The sequence below is a fragment of the Rattus rattus genome, chromosome 2 (assembly GCF_011064425.1).
Source record: "Rattus rattus isolate New Zealand chromosome 2, Rrattus_CSIRO_v1, whole genome shotgun sequence".
Taxonomy (NCBI): domain Eukaryota; kingdom Metazoa; phylum Chordata; class Mammalia; order Rodentia; family Muridae; genus Rattus; species Rattus rattus.
In genome coordinates this window covers 163,263,423-163,277,341 of record NC_046155.1, presented here as the reverse complement: position 1 = coordinate 163,277,341, position 13,919 = coordinate 163,263,423, and the positions used below count along the sequence as shown (strand labels likewise).

Below are 13,919 nucleotides of genomic sequence, written 5' to 3'. Positions count from 1 at the left end.
CCTGGAGCACATTTGGGAACTGCTAACACAGGGAAGAATCCATGCTTTGGAATGTAGAGCCGGAATCAGGCCCCGACTGTCAACAAGCTGTGCGACTTCAGCTAGTTAATACCCTCTCTGGGCCTGGGTGGCCTTGGGGGTAGGTTTTCAGAGTTGGACCATGCAGTGGTTGCCAGACATGCCCTGAAAGTCTCAGACATGGGGCAGGAAGGCTTGGGGACTCGGGCAGGGAGCACACCATTACAAACTACAGAAGAAGGGAAGACCTGAGAAGAGGGCAGAGCCTGGAGTGGTCCTGGGATGGGAAATTGTCAGCAAAGCTTCTCAAAGAATGTGGGAGTGTGTGCACGTGGACAGGCATGGATAGCAGATGGAGCTGTGTCTGCTAAGAATGCCGTGAGACAGGAATGCAGGGTGTGGGCTGGTACCTGGAGGAGGGAGAGTGGAATCCAGGCAGCGTGGGGCCTGTTCTTTGAGGCCATCATAGGGCTTGTAGGACAGGGTTCTCTGGAGGATATATGTGTTGAGGCGAACAGAGAGGATTGTAAGAGCCATCTAGGAGCAAAGGGCTGGTGGGACCAGGGGAAGACAGGCATGCCAGGTCAAAGGTCAAAGGTCATTCAGAGCCCTGGGGTCAGGGAAGCCAGTCTGTTGGGGACATGTCCCTAAGCTTTAGACGAGCTGTTTGAAGGATGGCTGTAGGGGAGGCAGGGAGGCACGTGGTGGAACTTAGCTGGAGCTGGCGTCCTGCCAGAGGGGTGAAGAAAAGAATTGACAGAGTTTATGAGAAAGCTGTTACCATGGTAGAAGGCGGGCTCAAAGCAGGTGAAGGGCGGGAGGTGCTCAGAGCCCTGGAATCTGGTTCGAGAATTTGGTTTCATTGTTTTTAATGATCGTATGCCCTGATAGAGTCTTTGGAAGGGAGTCTTGACCCCAAATCACCAGATTCTCAGGTGTCCTAGTTAGGGTTACTATGGCTGAAATAAAACACCAGGACCAAAGAGCAGTTTGGGTAGGAAAGGGTTTCTCTGGCTCATGCTTCCACAGTACAGTTCATCATCAAAACCTGTGAGGGCCAAGGGGTGGGACTCAAACACCAGGACCAAAGCAGCTCGGGGAGGAAAGGCTTGGTCTGACTCATACTTCCACAGCGCTGTCCATCATCAAAGGAAGTCAAGACAGGATCTTAAATAGGACGGGAGCTTGGAGGCAGGAGCTGATGTAGAGGCCATGGAGGGGTGCTGCTTCCTGGCTTGCTCCCCCTGGCTTCCTTTCTCAGCCTGCTTTCTTACAGACCTCAGGACCTCAGACCAGGGACTGCACCACCCACCCTGGGCTGGGTCCTCCCCTGTCGATCCTAATTAAGAGAATGCCCTGTCTGTAGACTTGCCTGCAGTCTGATCTTACGGAGGTATCTTCTCAAACCGAGGTTCCCTCTTCTCCAGTGACTCCAGCCTAGGTCAAGTTGGCATAAAACTAGCCAGCTCATAAGGGGAATCACCGTAAATATCCTTCTTTTATTGTTCCCTGTATTAAAAATCCAATCGCTCCCGGTCCCCCCCCTCAGCCTCCTCAGTGCTAAGATGTGTAGCGCACACTGTGGCTGTCTGTGCTTTACAGAGGTTTAAGTCTGACTTATTTACTGGGCGTGTGTTCCATGGAGCACAAGTGATGGTCAGAGGACAACTTGTAGGAGTCAGTCACTTCTCCATCCATGGACGCCTTTACTACTGAGCCACCTTCCCTCTGACCTAGCTTTTCAGGGCATAACTCTATAAGAGCATCAGTCCAGTCACTCAAGTTTTAGATTTTATCAGCCTGATTTTTTTTTTTTTTACATTTGTGTGAGCATACCACAGTATGCGTGCAGAGGTCACAGGATGACTTGTGGGTGCCATTTTTTTCTTTCCAATAGGTAGGTTTCAGGGGATGGTATTCGGGTCACCGGGCTTTGTAGCAAGCACCTTTACCCACTAGGCCATCCCACCGGCCCTCTATCACCCCTACTTCAGAAAGGATGTCAGTGTACGGTGTGAGCCTCAAACTTTTGGGTTCTTAGTTCACCATCTGCTGTGACTCAGGCCGGCCTCTCACTCACCGAGTAGCCTAGACTGGTCCTGAAGTTCTAATCCTCCTGCTTCTTCCTCCCCAACTCCACCTGGACCCCCCTGAGTCTCAGACTTGCCCATCGTTACTGTCTAGTAATGCCTCACACGTTCCTCCTTCCTTCCCCACAAACAGCATAATAAGTGTGCCACCTACTCCGTGGGGATGCAGAAAACGTACTCCATGATATGCTTGTCCATGGACGATGACGACAAAGCCGACAAGACCAAGAAGATCTCAAAAAAGCCCTCCTTCTTGAGTTGGAGCACCAGTAAAAACAGACAGAAGTCGGCCAGCACGCTGTGCCTCCCCAATGTTGGCCTGGCAAGGCCGCAAAACAAGAAGAAGCTCCCGACTCCCTTCAGCCTGCTCAACTCCGACAGCTCTCTGTACTGAAGGGAGGAGCCGGAACAGGTCACTCCGCGCCCGCCATGGCTCTCCAACCACCCGTGCCGTGATGGGAATGTTCTCCAACTCCATCTTCTCAGAGTGAAAACTTTGTCTGATGTGCTTGTTGTGAACGTGAAAGAGATCTCTAGAAACTGGTGGGGGACCCAGCCACACGGGGATCTTCACACTGCTACGGTTATTTATTCTCTAAAGTAGGGCATAGAAGGGCCTGGATGTTTTAGCTGGTTTGTGGTTTTCCCAGACAGTTTTCTCTGTGTAGCCCTGCCCGTCCGAGAAGCTGCCCTGTAGACTAGGCTAGGAGTCTCCCGAACGCCCAGATCCACCTGCCTCTGCCACCCGAGTGCTGGGATTAGAGGTGTGTGCCACCACCACCCAGCAGCTGCTACAGCTGTTTTTAATGGCTATGATTATGATATTCAGGCACGGTGAGAGATGAATTGGGACCACCTACTTGGTTCTACATCTGAGTGTTTAGAGTTGGATAATAGTGATCTCTTAACCTCAAGTTCAAGTGACTCTTGAATGGAGGCAGGTTAGAGATGTTATTAAAACCAGACTGCTTGGAAGATTTCTGTGAGTTTGAGGCTAGCCTGGTCTACATAGTGAGTTCCAGGACAGCTGGGGCTACACAGAGAGCCTGTCTCAAACAAACAAAACCAAAACTGGCTGCTTTAAGTACTTGGGCATTCACGAGATGAAAATGGTGACATTTTCTGTCATTCCTGCATAATCTGGTTGCTCTTTCACAGTTAAAGTCTAGTGCCAATTTTGCCTTTCCTTACTCCGGGACCAGCTTCCCTGTTTATCATACTGACCATTAGCTAACACAGTGGCAGTGTTAGGAGATGCTGTCTACAGGGTAGATAATATGCTGTTTGATACTCAAAACGTTGCTCCCTTTGTTTAAAGTAGGAAGAATGTGACTATGTATTTTAAGAGTCTTGGTTTAAATAGTAGTTTTGCAGTTTACAAGGTAAGGACGTAAACTTACTCAAGTTGAAACCTCTACTTGACTTTGTATCTGTCAACTCGACTTTGGGGCTAAAGGTTGGATGACACTGTGACTGCTTTTCAGAGTCATGGTTGACACAGTTTAAGCGATGTGCTTAACGATATAGCCTGTGGATCTTAGTTAGAGAAGTAACAAGGATTTAAATATTTTTCTATTGTGCAATATCTCAAGAACACAAACGCCTTAAGGAAAGCGTACCCGCTGTCCCTGGGGCTGTGTTTGTATAAATATTTAAATAAAGTCATGTTCATTGTTTGAGTTAGTTTTTTTTTTTTTTTTGCTTTTATTTTATCCTAAATATGTCTTCTACATCCTCCAAAACAACAAAATCGTTTTCTTGTGTTGAGAAGGGAGGAAGGGGTTATGAAGTAGGAAAGACGTTTGTTGACACTGGCAGAAACTCCAGAGCACAGGTACCTGACATGTGCAGAGAAGACCTGAGCTGTGGCCCTGACACTGGGAACAGGGGCACGCCCTACTCAGTGCTGGACCGTCCCAGGACCTCTCAGTGACAGAGGCAGGGCAAAGTGCTTTGTACAAATCTGCTCAAGCTGGCTGCTGCTGAGAATGAGTCTCTGGAAGATCCCTATGGGATCCTCTTCATCTTAGCACAAAGTCGGCAGTGTCACCCGAGGCCCCCAAGCCCCACCCGGTTGCTGCCCAGACAGACAATGAGGCAGGGTGATTCTGTGAGACTCATCGTCCTCTCCTTGTCTTTAGCCTCTTGCCACTGAGAGAACTTTTCTTCCTTTTTAAATATGAAAACCAGATGCTGTAGTTTGTAGTCTGACAGCAAAGTCAGTGCCAGGACTGCTGTCGCTTAGGCTGGGTGAAGAAGGTGTGGATTTGCTGTGCTACTGTGCGTCCCACGACTTCCTCCAGTTCTTGGGTGGAAGCATTACTTAGTTGCTGGATGCTTGGAAACTTCTGGAGCAGAAGGGGGGCCTTAACCTTACCAACCCCCGGGATCTGCTGCACAGTTTGAACAAGGGAGGACTCAGAGAGCATGGAGCGCTTTTTCCTGAGGAAAGGGTTCTTGCTGGGCTCTCTGGTTTGCTCTTGAACCTGAATGTGAAAATTAAAGGAAAAGGATGTGAGCGCCCTCTGGTGGACAGGTAGTTTTTGTAAAAGAGAGAGAGAGTGTGTGTGTGTGTGTGTGTGTGTGTGTGTGTGTGTGTGTGTGTGTGTGTGTGTGTGTGTGTAGTTTATGCATGTACACATGCATACTGCAGTGCACGTGTGCATGCCTGTGTGGGGGACCAGAGGTTGGCATTGGGTGTCTTCCTCTATTACTCTCCACCTTATTTCGGGGAGAGGGCAGGGTCTCTTACTAAACCCAGAGCTCAGCAAGGTGGCTAGAAAGGCCAGTGAGCTCCAAGGATCTTGCTGTCTTCACCTCCCCAGCAGGCCTTGTCCATGAGCTTCGGACCCCATGTGTGTGACCAGCGCTTGCTTACCGTGTCACTTCCCTAGCCCTGTAGGACAGTTGTTCCATGTAGCTCAGCTTATGAGTTTTCATATGCCAGAATTATAAATGCTTAGATGTTGGTGAAATTATTTAAATAAAGACCATATGACCGTGCAAAGGATTAAAAAAAAGAATTCATAAAAACTGAGTTTTAGGAATATTTAGGGTAAAACTAATCAAAAACATGAAGAATTTACATGTTTATGATCTATTCAGAACTAGTTCAAGAAGACTGGTGTGGTGGTATATATCTTCAGTCCCAGCACAGTGGGGAGGCAGAAGTGAGCTGGGACTATAGCTTAGTAATACAGTGCTTGCCTAGCATACACAAAGACCCAGTACCCAGTTCTTCAAACAAACAAGAATCTTGTGTGAGACGGCTCAGCAGGGCACGGTGCTCGGTGTGCAAGCTTGGAGATTTACGTTCCGTTCCCACAGTTAGAGAACTGATTCCCAAAAGTTGTCTTCTGATTTCCACACACATACACATGCATCTTTCACACACACACACACACACACACACACTCACACACACACACACACACTTCATACATGCTCGTGCACACATATAGAGACAGACAGTAGATTGAAAAACAAAAGTAAAGGCAAACATAGCTTGTTGAATTCAGGGCCAGCCTGGTCTACATTGTGAGCTCTAGGCCAGCCAGGACTATATAGCAAGACCCTGTCTCAAACAACAAACTGGGAGATACCAGGAGTGTGAGGGCAATCTGACTGTGCCACCTGGCACTCCGCTGATCAAAGTGCTCTGATGGACAAACGTCTCTAACTGAGGACCATTCTTTAGTCAAGAGTGAGAGTGGCTTGATGCCCCTGCTAGCACCCCAGAAAGCTCTCAAAGGGAAATGGACTCTTCAGCTACAGCAGCTACACTTGGGCAGACAACTCTATAGGCAGATGACTGGAGAGGAATCTGGAAACCATAAGCCTGCTTGTATTTCCAATTTGGTTCTCAGTTCTAGATGCTCGTCCACTTAACAGCAGTAACCCAGGGGCCTATAAGGTGGCCCAGCAGGAAAAGGCGCTTGCTGCCCAAGCCTGCTGACCTGAGTTTGATCCCTGGAATCCAGGCAATGGTGGAAAGAGACAAGTGACCCCATAAAATTGTCCTCTGACTTCTACAAGTATACCATGTGTCCATATACATAACACACATATTATAATATTAAAAAAAACCACCCTAATAACACAATAACTCATATACCAAAAATACTCACGCCCCATCCTGGTCAGAGGTAAGCCTCAGGTATGACTTTTCTTTCTAGTGCTGGGAATTGAACTAGTCTCAAGTGGTCAACTTCTAAGTTTTGTGTGTGTGTGTGTGTGTGTGTGTGTGTGTGTGTGTGTGTGTGTGTATGCCAGGATAGCCTCAAAGTTATGATCCTCCTCCTTCTCAGGGGCTGGAACTGTAAGTGTGTTCCATGAACTTGCCTCCCAACATTAATTATACATTTTATTTATTTGACTTCTGTGAGTTTTAATTGGGGTTTTTCGTGGGTAGAAATGATAGTTTACATTATTTCTGGAAGACATATATGTACCACAGTATACGTGTAGAGGTCAGTAGACAATTTGTGGGAAGAGAATCTCTTCTTCCATAGGATCTAGGGATTGAACTCAGAGCCATAGGTGGCAGATGCCTTTACCCACTGCACAGCTTGCCAGCCCATGACACCGTTTTTAAAACATTTCCCAGGAGCACTGGGCATTTCCCATAGCACCTATACTCCCAGCACTCGGGAAGCGTTGCAAGTTTGAAGTCAGCCTGGGCTACAAAGTAAGTTCCAAGCCACCCTCATTACACAGTGAGGCTGGGATAGAAAAGCAAACTCCCCAGGAAAGTATAAAGAGCATCAGCCTGGAAACTCAGGAGAGCAAGGGAAGGGAAGCCAGCACTGTTTGTTTTTGCGAGGCATGTGGATTCGCATAGGACTACACGTTTGCGTGTATATGGAGACCTTTCGTGTTCCTCAGGCTCCATGCACCACGTGGTTTAGAACAGGGTCTCTCCTTTGCCTGTAGCTGGCTGATCAGGCGAGGCTGGCTGGCTGGCTGGCAAGCCACAGGCATCTGCCTGTCTCTCTCCCCGGGGGTAGAACTACAGGTGTGTGTTGTTAGGTCCAGCATTTTCAGATGGGGTGGGAGTGGAGTGTCAAACTCAGGTCCTCATTCTTGTGTAGTAAGTGTTTTAAGCACTGGGCCATCCCCCAGCCTCAGAATTTTTGTTTTTAGTGGTTTATTTGTTGTAAGGAGATGAATGCATTAAGCCTATACACGGAAGTACTGAAGCTTAGGCGTGGTGTCAGAAATGCTTGTGACCCCAAGGACTTGGGAAATAGAAGCAGGAGGATCAGGAGTTCAAGGACAGTCTGGGCTACACAGGCCCTATGGGAGGAAGTGGGGGGGGGCACAAAAAGCAAAGAAATGCTGCTACTTAAACAATGGCATGTGCAAATAGGGCCATGGGGCTGCCAGGTGCCATCTTGCCTAGTACGATGCAGGATGCTGGTGACAGCCTCGGTGCAGTCTGGAGGCCAAAATCAAAGCTCTGACTTAGATCTTTCATTACGCACTTGTAAGTCATATGTGCAAAAGTTTCAATAAACCAGATAGAGGTGTCACTGGTTGGCAGAGTGTTTGCCTGGCACGCGGTAAGCCCTAGGTTCAACCTCCAGCACTGCCTAAAGCCCAGTGTGGTGACACATACCGGCGATCTCAGCTACTCGAGACCCAGTGTCAAAATTTATTTTGAAGTCAGGTGTGATATATCTCACACCTTTAATCCCAGCACTTGGGAGTCCAGGGTAGGAGGATCTCTGTGAGTTTGAGGCCAGCCTGGTCTACGTAGAAAAAAAAAAAATCTTTCTCAGAAAACAACTGAAACAAAATTAAAAAAAAAATTATTTCGAGAAACCAACACCATTATAATAAAGGCAGCTTTGGTAAGTCAGGATTTGAGGCAAATTGAGCATCTTCTGGATGGGATATTATAAAGAAGAAGTCTGGTACTTACCAACTGGAAGATGAGGCAGGATGCTTCTGACTGGCTGGCTACCGGAAGCAGCACCATCCCGAGGTCTAGCACAGTAAACTTCTGGGCTGCCGGGAAGTACTGTTCACTCATCTGGGTTTTCTCGACTATTACGATCCCTTGAAGATGTGCAGACTTCAAAAGAAAAGAGTAAGATCCGGTAACATAGCTCCTTTTTTTGAGGTTCAGAGAGCTATCACTCAGCGCTTGGGACAGTTGATGAGAGGGGCGATGGGGAGACAAGAAGATGCTAGATTTTAGCGCCTCTGATTCGGTACTTACATTTCTAAAGCGAGCAAGTCTTTTTTTGTAGCCATGTCCAGCCACCAGATCTGCTTCAGTGATATAGAGGATGCAGGATTTGCTAGACAGGTAAAAATCTGTTGATGCCAGACCGTCCTCAAAAATGAGTCTAACTTTTCCTAAAAAAAAAAACGCAAGAAAACGTGCTTTTTAGAAATTCCAGATAACGAGGCTGGAATTTTAGTTCCAGTTAAAATGTATATTTTGTGTGAAGATTCATTTTAAAAATGTGTGTGTGTGTGTGTGTGTGTGTGTGTGTGTGTGTGTGTGTGTGTGTGCACGCATGAGTCCTAAGAGGCCATGAGAGGCCATCAAATCCTCTGGAATTGGAATTACAGGCAGTAATGAGCAGCCCAGTGGAGATGGTGGGGATCTAGCCATCTTTAGCCCCCACCCCTCTTTTTGTTGGTTTGAGACAGGGTTTCTCTGTGTAGCCCTGGTTATTCTAGAACTCACTCTGTAGATCAGGTCAGCCTTGAACTCAAAGATCCTCTTGCCTCTGTCTCCCAAGTGTGGAATTAAAGGTGTGATCCACCACCACCTGGCCTAAGCCTCCTTTTTAATAAAATAAAATAAAACCCAAAGATTTATATGTATGTTTTGCTTGCATATGTCTATGGCACATGTTCGAGCCTACTGTCTCCAAAGGCCAGAAGAGGGCGAGTCTGATTCCCTGAGCCACCATGTGGGTGCTGGGAATCAAACCAGGATCTTTTGCAAGACCAGCCAGTTCTCTTAACAGTCTACTTTTATTTTAGTCTATGTAATCATTTTGAGACAAGCTCTCATAGCCCAAGCTGGCCTTGAACTTGCTATGTAGCCCAGGCTGGTCTCCAACTCAATGATTCTCCTGCTTCAGTCTCAGGAGTGCTGGGATTGCAAAAGAAAATCATCGTATCCAGTATTTCTCTCCCTCTTTTAACGTGCTGGGGAGAAAGGAGTATGATAGAAGACAGCCCACTGACCTTGCAACTCCTGAGCCAGTTGGGATCCGCGCCATTTTTCATTAGCCACAATATGCCCCAGTGGCACGTGGACCGGACCAGTACCAGCAGGGGGGCACCTTTCCATCCGTGGTTTTGGTCTAATGAGGAAAATGCAACACCTCACTAGAGCAGGCGCTGTTGCACACAGTTCTATACAAAATCCAGACCTCTTTGGCAGGATCTGTAGAGTGGCTTTTCAGGCATTGAACTACTTTAACTGAGTCTGAGTTAAATAAATGTACTTATTTATCTTCGAAATATGACTGGGTCTTATTATCAAGCTTGGCTTTGTACTGACAGTTGACTACTAGCTCAAGCTGGACTTGAACTCAGCAGCTCAAGTGCTAGAATGACAGCCGGGCGCCACCACCCCGGGCTAAAACCGGGAGATTTCTGTTTTGGTGACTCCGACCCTCTTTGTAAGCGCCTCCCTTAGCTCTGGTGTCCTAACAGGAAGCTTACGGTGGCTCCTTGTCCCTGTCAGGAGCTACAACGTCAGGAAAGCTCACCGCTCCGGGGTCTAAAACCTCTGTAGGAGGCACCTGAGGCCCTGCCAGTTCCGGGTTCCCACAGCCCGGGAGCACTCTTTAAAAGTCTGAGCGCCCTATCCTGCGTTTGATTGGGTGATATGCAAAAGATTGGCGTGTAGTATAGCCAATAAAAGAGCGAAAGACTTAGCCTGCTTCCTCACTGGCTGGAATTTGAATGACGCCTTGCTCGGTTGTCAAGAGCAACGGGTGGCAGTAAAACTGACTCTGATTGGCTGAGACTCAAAACAGAGCCAATATGAGATGTGTTTGTTTTAAAGTCAGGGGTCCGCGGGAGCTAGACTGTGGGGAGCTGTGCAGGCTGCGGGGCTGTCTTCCAGCCAGTCCAGCACCAGGCGCCTCAGACCGCAGCCCTCAGCCAGGATGCTCCTCAGCTTCCGCAGGAACCGGCGGAGCCAGTTCGTGAGTAATTCCAGGCTTTCATGTGCGGTTTAAGAAAAAAGAAAGATTTATTTACATGAGTACTCTATCTGGATGTATGCCTGCATAGCAGGAGAGGGCATCAGATCCTATTACAGGTGGTTGTGAGCCACCATGTGGTTGCTGGGAATTGAACTCAGGACCTCTGGAAGAGCAAACAATGTCTTAACCACTGAGCCATCTCTCCGGCCCTCATATGCAGTTTTTAAGGCCTGTGGTAGGAGCGAGGCGGCCACGCTATCAGAGAGCATTAAGTTCCAGAAGTCCAGACTTCGTGTGCCGAAGAATCCTTCATGTGCAGAGTAAGCCACAGACAGGAATTTTGACCTCCCTGTCAGGATTCTCCCCTTGACCAGGAGTTCACTCCTGTCTTGCTGAAAACTGCTCCATGGCCGGATGTCCTCGCAGGGAAGTCATACTTGGTTCTCCCTGCTACCCTTCACTACCTACTGGCTTTAGCAAGTCCGTCTGCCCACCACATTCTACCTTACCCACCCTAACCTGGCCTCTATCTACCCGGACTGCTTCCTAATCAAATATTTTCTAGGTTCTCTGTTTTCACCTCTGAGGTCCCTGACATTTGCTGTCTACAGAGCAATGACTGAAACTTAAGAACAACAAATCTGATCATGCCACTGCCTTTAGTAGAACCCACTGTCCTCCACCACACACTCACTAGCCAGACACACTGACATTTTCTGTTCCTTCTGCCTGGATGTGTCCTTTCGGATGTTCTTAAAGCCACTTTATCACTATGTGCCATGAAGTGTCTTCCTAGTCTCTTTCTCTGATGTCTTGCTGGTTTATATTTCTTCTTCTGTTTGGTTTTGGTTTTGAAACAGGGTCTTGCTAAGTAGCCCAGGAAACTCCCCACAACCCTTTTGCCTCTGCCTCTTGAGTGCTGAGATTACAGGCTTACCCCATCACACTTGGCTCCTTACTCATTTTTCTAGGATTGTGATTCCAGGAATCACGACACACACTCCATTCCTCTCACTACAGTCTGTTAACCATGCCAACTATATTTTGTGGTGCTATGGATCCATTTCAGGGCCTTTAGGCCAGGAATAGTATAGCATACACCTTTAATCCCAGCACACTGGAGGCAGAGGTAGGCAAACCTCAGGACAGCCTGGACTACATAAGTGAGTTCCAAACTAGTCAAAGCTACACAGTGAAACCCTGTCTCGAGGTCAGGAGAAAGTAACTATTCCAGGCCCTTTTGGACACTAGGCAAACAGTCTGCCACTGAGTTATATTGTCCATGTAATAACCTTTAAAAAAACTTATTTTAATTATGTATAAGTGTCTCAAGTATGAGTTCGTACACTTGCCGGTAGAAGTCAAAGACAGTGGACTCTCTAGAGATGCAGTTACAGGCAGTTGTGAGTCGCCTGGTATTGGTGTTGGTAACTGGACTCAGGTTCTCTGGGAGAGTAGTACATGTTCTTATCCATTGGACCATTTCTCCAGCCCCCAGGAATAAACTGAAATGATCCACAGATCCCTCGTGTCCTCTTTTCCTTGTCTAAGTTGCCTGCCATTGGTGTTTTGTCTCTTCCTGTGTTCATGCTGCTGCTCCCTCTCCAATACAGAGGCAGGGGCCATCTTTGAAGACCCATTCTTAATGTCTCTGTGTCCTTTTCCTAAGGAAAAACTTGAAGTTTCCTTGCTGGAGGGCTGGCTCAGTGGTTAAGTGTTGTTGTAAAAAAAAAAAAAAAAAGTTATTGTCTTTTACCTTGCTAGGTCTAGCACCGCGGTGCCCCAAGATATCTGCTGGATATCTTAATTCTCAGTCAGCAAAGCGTCTCACCTGCTTTGCTCCATCCCATATCACACTGCCAAAGGCCTCTCTCTGAGCTGTCAGCAATCTCTCTGCCTATCTAGTTTCCAAGGCAGGTTTCCATTGCCAGAAACACACATCCCAACTCTGTGGCAGCCCAGTCCAGCCGCCCCACACTTTCTTTCACTTAAATTGCTACATGAAAGAACACACAACACAATAACCTTTGGCCCAATTGATAAGATATAATTGCCCACCTACACCTACACAAAGCCCAATACACATCCATCCCTTAAAAACATTTGTAACAACTTGTAAAGGTACAGCGTGGAATCTTAACATCACCCACCATATTGTCCTGCCATGGTTTCTCTCCCTCTCCCTCCCGTCTCTCCCTCCTTTCCATTCCAGTCTCCTCTTCCTTCAAACATCTCTCCTGCCCATCCTTCCTTCTCCTCCAATGACAGGCCTCCTTCTATCCTGTACCTGCCCCTCACTTGTGACATCATCCCACAGTTAAGGTTACATATTGCTTCCAGCACCTACATGCCGGCTCATAACCATCTGAAACACCATTTCTTTTTTCTTTTTTTCTTTTTTTCGGAGCTGGGGACCGAACCCAGGCCCTTGTGCTTGCTAGGCAAGTGCTCTACCACTGAGCCAAATCCCCAACCCCTGAAACACCATTTCTAAGAGATCTGATGTACTCCTCTGACCTCCACAAACTCAGGCATGCATGTGCTATGCATACATATATGCAGACAAAACATTCAAACACATAAAATAAGTAAATCTTTTTTTTTTTTTTCAAAAAAAAAGAAAGCAAAACAAAAAACCCTGAAAGGAAGCCTTTATGGGGCAGTAATGGCCCAGGGTTATGAAGGAAGGGTTGAAAGAGCTCCAACCCAGATACTTCCCAGGAGCTGACTAGCTCCTCCCAGCCTGGTACCATAAAGCCAGCGGCTTTCCCACCATCAATCCTAATAAGAGCTTAGTACCCTGACAGTTACTAGACTTCATTCCTTGTTCGACTAAGGTCTCGCATTCCTCTTCCCCACTACAGCCCCTGAATATGGAAATGAAGCATCTTCCTACACCCCTGCCCTGGCCAGTGGTAAACAGCCACATAATACTTGCCCCAGAGACCCTGGCCATCTCCCCAGGAGCATTAATTCCCCCACCCCCTCCAATAAACGAACCAGCTCTCCAAAGCTGTTCCTGGGTGTGTTCATTACCAACCATGATCCCGCCCTGCACTCCCCTGTGCCCGGCTAGGCTTCCCTGCCTCCAGTCCAGTTCAGTGCACAATGGGCCTGGCTACCCCGAAGGAGAAGCAGGCATGGGGTGGCAACCCTTCTCTCCTTGTGCTATTTTGACTTTTCATGATTCTGTGTTCTATAAAAACTGTGTAGGCATTTTCTCACTCTATGCTCCCGAGGATGAAGGCAGTGCGTCTTCATCATTCATGATGATGCCCTGCCTCTCGTGGGTGTGAGTGGCTGGTGCCCAGAAAAGATTGGACAGGGTTCAGAAACTTGAGAGACCCCTCCTCCCAGTTACTCAAAGTGGGGTGGCGGCATCCCCTCTGACTTCCATCGTATGTAGAAGCTCGTTCTCCTCATTGTGTAGCTTTGAGATGAGCCACCGGGTGTCAGGCTCCTTCTGTGAGAGGAGTCAGTGCTCATTTCAGAGTTCCAGGGTTGATAAAGATGAGAGAGGCACCTGTGGCTTGGGAGCGGGAAGACCTGGGTACCGTCACTGGGGACAGTGCTGTGTGTCGGAAGCCTAAGATAATGGTCAGTGTAATTACCTTCCTCGCTGGCTGGGACC

At 47.8% G+C, this 13,919-nt stretch overlaps 3 protein-coding genes across 5 annotated transcripts in view; 2 read left to right on the top strand and 1 right to left on the bottom strand.

Moving 5' to 3' along the window:
• Rhpn2 (rhophilin Rho GTPase binding protein 2) overlaps window positions 1-3,466 on the top strand; it is a 59,214-nt gene extending 55,748 nt beyond the window's left edge. The window contains exon 15 of the mRNA XM_032893857.1: window positions 2,242-3,466. Coding sequence (XP_032749748.1) covers window positions 2,242-2,502 — 261 coding nt within the window. The 3' untranslated portion in view covers window positions 2,503-3,466. The remainder of the gene's footprint in view (window positions 1-2,241) is intronic.
• Window positions 3,467-3,775: 309 nt separating this feature from the next.
• On the bottom strand, window positions 3,776-9,900 carry Faap24 (FA core complex associated protein 24). Of its 3 annotated transcripts, XM_032893855.1 has the most exons (4): window positions 9,318-9,900; window positions 8,332-8,471; window positions 8,032-8,184; window positions 3,776-4,594 (listed from the first exon to the last, which is right to left on the bottom strand). In XM_032893855.1, exons 1-4 carry the CDS (start codon window positions 9,421-9,423, stop codon window positions 4,328-4,330), a joined length of 666 nt encoding a protein of 221 aa, XP_032749746.1. In that variant the 5' UTR covers window positions 9,424-9,900; the 3' UTR covers window positions 3,776-4,327. The 3 variants fall into 3 exon arrangements, with proteins under 3 accessions (XP_032749746.1, XP_032749745.1, XP_032749747.1); XM_032893854.1 differs by having other exon boundaries at window positions 8,032-8,471; XM_032893856.1 differs by lacking the exon at window positions 8,332-8,471.
• A 239-nt stretch (window positions 9,901-10,139) lies between these two features.
• Window positions 10,140-13,919, top strand: part of Cep89 (centrosomal protein 89) — a 41,516-nt gene continuing 37,736 nt past the window's right edge. The window contains exon 1 of the mRNA XM_032893853.1: window positions 10,140-10,288. Coding sequence (XP_032749744.1) covers window positions 10,250-10,288 — 39 coding nt within the window. The 5' untranslated portion in view covers window positions 10,140-10,249. The remainder of the gene's footprint in view (window positions 10,289-13,919) is intronic.

Excerpts from the sequence above, each read along its gene's own strand:
- Faap24 (XM_032893854.1), bottom strand. The coding sequence starts at position 9,423 with ATGGAAAGGTGCCCCCCTGCTGGTACTGGTCCGGTCCACGTGCCACTG. Across the intron at positions 8,472-9,317 it reads ACTGGCTCAGGAGTTGCAAG|GAAAAGTTAGACTCATTTTT; the intron begins GTCAGTGGGCTG and ends TTTTTTTTTTAG. Across the intron at positions 4,595-8,031 it reads CCTGCCTCATCTTCCAGTTG|GTTCAAGAGCAAACCAGAGA; the intron begins GTAAGTACCAGA and ends TTTCACATTCAG.